The sequence below is a fragment of the Triticum dicoccoides genome, chromosome 5A (assembly GCF_002162155.2).
Source record: "Triticum dicoccoides isolate Atlit2015 ecotype Zavitan chromosome 5A, WEW_v2.0, whole genome shotgun sequence".
In the NCBI taxonomy this organism is placed as follows: domain Eukaryota; kingdom Viridiplantae; phylum Streptophyta; class Magnoliopsida; order Poales; family Poaceae; genus Triticum; species Triticum dicoccoides.
Window position 1 is genome coordinate 384385507 of NC_041388.1, and position 6104 is coordinate 384391610.

The 6104-nt window shown below is 46.9% G+C and overlaps 1 protein-coding gene across 1 annotated transcript; it reads right to left on the reverse strand.

Moving 5' to 3' along the window:
* Nucleotides 1–313: 313 nt before the first annotated feature.
* LOC119301676 (protein disulfide-isomerase LQY1, chloroplastic-like) lies at nucleotides 314–5549 on the reverse strand. The gene is made up of 3 exons (XM_037578666.1): nucleotides 5215–5549; nucleotides 971–1120; nucleotides 314–682 (listed from the first exon to the last, which is right to left on the reverse strand). The coding sequence occupies exons 1-3, from the start codon at nucleotides 5431–5433 to the stop codon at nucleotides 605–607; spliced, it is 447 nt and encodes a 148-aa protein (XP_037434563.1). The 5' UTR covers nucleotides 5434–5549; the 3' UTR covers nucleotides 314–604.
* Nucleotides 5550–6104: the final 555 nt, after the last annotated feature.

Sequence of the window (6104 nt, forward strand, 5' to 3'; positions counted from 1 at the left end):
TCCGGCAAGATTTTGATCCTCTGCTTCTGTCAATCCCCAGCTCCCTCTGTACGCCAGACCCCTACACTACTCCGGCCACAGTACTGCCTCGACATCATCCCCGGTGCACAGAGAGAAATCGGAGCATGGATTAATTCCAAAATATGAAAACATCAGTACATCACAAGGAAAATATATAAATGTTGCTGCACCATTCGAAAACCCCTAAACAGAAAAGCCCCAATTGATAATGTCATTTGCCACCCATGATTTATTTCCCAGATTGGCAATTTATGAGGGGAAGGGAAAAATGAACTAAAACAAGTCGAAATCATTGATGCAAAAATTCCGAAACACCCTCTGCAGCAACAGATCAACCTCTGCTTTGGAGACAAGGTAGCACTTGGTTAAAGGGGTATGATGAGACGGGAGCTAGAAAGATTATGCACATTCTTACACGAAAGATATATTGAAAAACTGACACTATTTCGCCTCATTGATGGAATCAACGCAATCACAAAATGATTACTTTGCCATCGTTTACAAACAGAGGAATTTGGACAGAGGTACATACAGTTGCCAGGTTTCCTGTAAAATAGTAAAGTTTATGGTTGACTTCTGCTGTTCATTTGTCAACAGGGGGCTCTTCAAGCCACTTGGCGCGAAACCCAGTTCCTTTGCAATCAGCACAACGTGAAAAGCCCTGAAATCAAATGAATATGTAATGTGTGCTACAATAATATACTCCCTCCGTCCCAAAATAAGTGACTCAACTTTGTACTAGCTTTAGTACAAAGTTAGTACAAAGTCGAGTCACTTATTTTGGGGCGGAGGGAGTAACATACTACTACCATCTAGTCAGGTAAATTTTTGTATCAATATCAAACATTTTACTGTTTTTTTTCCACATGAAATAGTCATGACATCAAACGCAAATGCAGGATTTGATCATGTACGACATAAACAAGTTATAGACTTGTAGTTACACTACCTTTCCAGAGCAAATCACACATCTTGTATTTTTCGAGGGTACTTCACACAACATATTGTTGCCAAGGATAAAGAAGCCCGTGCCTGCACACCACCTGCACTCCACATCGCCAGTGGATTGACAAGATGAACAAGAAGTCGGACTTGGTTGCTGCATATCACCACAACATGAATGTAAGATTACAGCAAAGGGTAATGTTGTAAGAAGAATGAAAAATTGTGTAACCGTGCTGCAGTTTGACTTTGTTTTCCTATTACCAGAATCACAAGATGGAACTACAAGAAAGAAGAAACCATAACACTTATCCTGGTTGCCTTTTATGCAAGACAAATGCAAGTAAACAACCATATATTTCTTCTAAAGCATATTAAAACAATGTACAACCTACATCATATACCCGTTCAAAAGAACCTACATCATACATTGTTCCCTAGCTCCAGTTTTAGACAAGATGTGAACAAACTGTGGCACTCCCGTTTCCTGGTCCATCATGTCAAACTAGATCGTTGTCTATTATATTAACAGAATCTGCAAGCATTTACTTTGAGAAGGATTCCTGTTAGAATACATGATTCAAGATGGACCAGCGCCAATAAGCCTACCACTACACTAGCGCCCTCTGCAAAACTATGTGAGTTAGCAGTTAGTACCTCTTTAGTTACTACATGGATAACTAGTTGCAACTACTCATACATAATCAAGCTGTTCAAAGCTCAGTAGCTCACACAAAGTACATACTATATACACATTTGGTGATTGTGTGAAACAGTTCAGTTTTCTAGAATCACTACTATGTCTGATACATGCACTCCACAATTCTGAGAGCTAGGGCCAACAGTGTCTGCAAACGCTTCATTCACCCTAATAAACAAACCTAACAATGGATCACAAGTTCCCAACTAACATGTTTGAAGCAGAGTCAAAACTTTGTTAGTTGCAGAGGTGCAGCAAGCTTAATTGAACCAATGATTCCAAATACAGAATTCACCAGCCAACACCATCAATAAAATATATGAATCCTGAACTCTTGCGCCAAACGAATGTATGGGAAAACCTAACCAAGTTTTCCAAAAGGAGTATTTAATTCGGTACGTTCGCGCGAGAAATTCCCAAGCCTTCTGTTTAAGTTATTAATCTATCCTTAGCATTAATGAATGACAGGTGCTTTAGAATTAGTGCACAGAACCGTTAGGACAGCCCGGTGCATGTAGCTCCAGCTTGCGCAGGGTCCAGAGAAGGGTCCGACCGCTTTGGGTCTTTTGTACGCAGCCTTTCCCTGCATTTCTGCAAGCGGCTGTTTGCAGGACTCGAACCGTTCAAAAGAAAATTTAAAATCCAAAAAAAGAATTAGTTCACAGAACAGTGAGAAAGGATATAAGCACTCCTCTATAGTTGTATTCCTGGAACATCCGCCTTTTATTTCAGAAGGATTCCTGGTAGAATACATGATTCAAAGTGGAACAACCGCAATAAGCCTACTGCTACACTACCGCCCTATGCAGAACTACACGACTGATCAATTAGTACTTCTTTACGACATGGGTAACTAGTTGTAACTAGCAATGCAGAATCAAGCTGTTCAAAGCTCACATAAAGTACATACACATTTGGTGATTGTCTGGAACAGCTCATTCTAACAGAATCACCACTATGTCTGATGCATGCACTCCAAAATACTGACAGCTTTAGGGGCAACAGTGTCTGCAAGCACTTGATTCACCTCATCAACAAACAAAACTAGCAAGGGATCCCAAGTTCCCAAACTAACGTGTTTGAAGCAGATCAACATCTGAGAACTTTCCCACGAAGTGTATACTGTTGAGTAAATAGGCAATTTTTCGACTAATTTAATCCATAGATAAATCACTAGCACGGCATTGACAGAATTAACGACATACTGATTCTGATCTAGACAAGCACGTACTATGCAAACAGTAGACACATCTACACATAATGCTAGTACTGCTAATACGAAAATAAACAGGAGCGGGATAAACGTGTTATACCCTCCAGTAGGCTAGGCAGAAGCCGCGGCAGCGGTGGCAGCAGCGGCGTCGTCAGCTGCCTTCTTGTCGGCCTTGAGCTTCTCGGCGGCGAGACAGCCGGCTTCGGTCTGAGACATGGTGTTGACGAAGATGACGCGGATGTAGAGGAAGTAGCGGATCCGAGGCGAACGGTCGCGTGGTCGGTTCCCAAAAACCTATTCGCCTCTCTCCCGTACAGGATCTGGAGAGGCGGGGTTTCGGAGATCTGCTCTTCCGTCGACCGTGTACGTGGCGGACGGGATGGAGTCACCGGCGGCAGCAGCAGCAAAGGAACGACAGTGGGCGTAGCGCGTGGAGCAGATGTCATCTGTTCGTGGCGGCTAGGGTTAGGAGACACCTCACACTTATATAGGCGCAACCGCATGGAGAGACATGGGCTCGACCCACGTCCGAGTCCGTGACAGCCCACGATCTGACGTCTCAGATCGTGGCCCGGCTGTCAGAAAACTATCCGTTACTGACTGGCAAAAATAAACGCATAGGTGTGAGCTCGGCTCGGCTCATTCCCGCAATCATAACGAGGCGTGGCGTGGCGAGGCGGGCGGCGGAGGAGGAGTGCGTGAGGGCCTCTTCTCTTCTCAAGCTCCAATAGCATGTGGAAGAGAAATCCTTATAAGGAGGTCCAACTCCTCTCCATCTTCCGGGGTGGGACCAAACTTCCCACTAGACCTAGTGCCACTAAACCCACATGGGCCCTTAGAGATTTTCAGAAATTGTTAGATGGGCCCTAGGCATAAATTACAGCTCCCGAATATTCAACCGACTGATTAATTTCTTATAACATACTCTATTTTTCTTTGCCAAATAAGCCAGCAAACGTCGACGTTTTCCCAAAGGTCTTCGTAGACCTCTTTCCGATGAAAAATCTTTTTTGTGTAATTCCAAATATAGCCTAGGGCCCAACTAACAATTCTTGAAAATCTCTAAGGGCCCATGTGGGTTTAGTGGCACTAGGTTTACTAGGAAGTTTGGTCCCACCTCAGAAGATGGAGAGGAGTTGGACCTCCTTATAAGGGTTTCTCTTCCGCATGCTATTGGAGCTTGAGAAGAGAAGAGGCCCTCGCACACTCCTCCCCCGCCACCCGCCTCGCCACGCCTCGTACGACGCGCCGCAGGTTGCGGGAATGAGCCGAGCCAAGCTCACACCTATGCGCTTATTTTTGCCAGTCAGTAACGGAGAGTTTTCTGATAGCTGGGACACGATTTGAGACGTCGGATCGTGGGCTGTCACGGACTCGGGCGTGGGTCGAGCCCAAGTCTCTCCACGTGGCTGCGCCTATATAAGTGTGAGGTGTCTCCTAACCTTAGCTGCCACGAATAGATCACATCTGCTCCACGCACTACGCCCACCGTCATTCCTTTGCTGCCCCTGGCGCCGGTGACTCCACCCCGTCCGCCGCGTACACGGTCGACGGGAGAGCAGGTCTCCGAAACCCCGCCTCTCCGAATCCTATACGGGAGAGAGGCGAATAGGTTCTTGGAAAGCGACCACGCGACTGCTCGCCTCTGATCCGCTACTTCCTCTACGTCCGCGTCGTCTTCGTCAACACCATGTCTCAGACCGAAGCCGACCGTCTCGCCGCCGAGAAGCTCGAGGCCGACAAGAAGGTAGCTGACGACGCCGCTGCTGCCACCGCCACCGCGGCTTCTGCCTGGTCTACTGGAGGGTATAACACGTTTATCCCGCTCCTATTTATTTTCGTATTAGCAGTACTAGCATTATGTGTAGATGTGTCTAATGTTTGCATAATACGTGCTTGTCTAGATTAGAATCAGTATGTCGTTAATTCTGTCAATGTCATGCTAGCGATTTATCTATGGATTAAATTAGTCAAAAAATTGCCTATTTACTCAACATATACAAGTACACAGGCACTTGTCAAAACTTTGTTAGAAATAACTCCTAGTATTGCACTTATTACTGCGGTATTTAATAAGTAGTTGCAGAGGTGCAGCAAGCACAACTGAACCAATGATTCCAAATACAGAGTTCGCCATTCAACACCGTCAACAAACTATATGAATCCTGGAATCTTGCGCCACTGAATTTATCAGACAACCAACAAAGTTTTCAAAAAGGAGTGTTTAATTGAGCAGATTCGCGCGAGAAATTCGCCACAATTTGCCTATTTCAGTTAAGGCATCGATAAGCAAGCATCAACGCGGAGAGAAAATTGGAGCAGAGATTCAGGCGCGCACCTTGGAGATGAGCCAGGCGCGGTCCATGCGCTTGGCGAAGTCGGAGGAGCTGCCGGGCGAGTCGACGGTGGAGGCCATGGGAGCGGCCAGCCGGTGCCCTAGCCGCCTGGGGGTGGGCGAGACGAGCTTCCGTATGCTCCCGGAAGGCGGCGGAGGGCCATGACCGTGGGCGGAGGAGGGAAAGGCAGCCGCGCAGGCGCCGCAGGCGGTCGCCGGCATCGGAAGTGGCTTCGAATCGTCGGAGAGGGGCTGAGACGCGAGAGAGCAGAGGCTGCTGCGGCCGTGGTCTTCCTGCAAGCCACGCGCGTTGTCACCGGTGTGAAGGTGCGCTGCTCGGCCGCTGACAGGTGGGACAGACGACCGTCGGGCCAATCGCGGGTCGCTTCTGGCTGCCGGGTGGTAGTTGCGATGCTGAGTTTTTCTTTTCTGCGATAATTAGCCTGGAAGAAAATAAGAAGCTGCAAACATTTTCAAATTTGCCATCTAAGGCTCCCTTCGCAATCCCTCCGCTCCGTAACTCCGTCGCGGAGCGGAGCGGCATACAGTACAAATATGAAGAGCGGCAAACAAGCTGCTCCACGCGCTTCGCTCTTTGGCGACAGAGCGATGGATTGCCGAACACAACCTAACTCGAAGAATTTTCTCTTTTCTTCGAAGAAGATACAACTTTACCCCAGAATTCGAATATCAAATTTGATCACAAAATTTTATCCTAATGCATATAGCCGAAGGCGTAAAAGTAACCGTGCATTTCAAAACCTATTCGGCGCCTTATGCGCCCCTTACTAGCAATCTGGTACACAGCTCTCACCCCAAATCCCACGCTAGAATCAATTGGACAGGTCCATCAAGCTGAACCGTTCTGGTTTTTCCGTAGGTTTTGGGAAGCT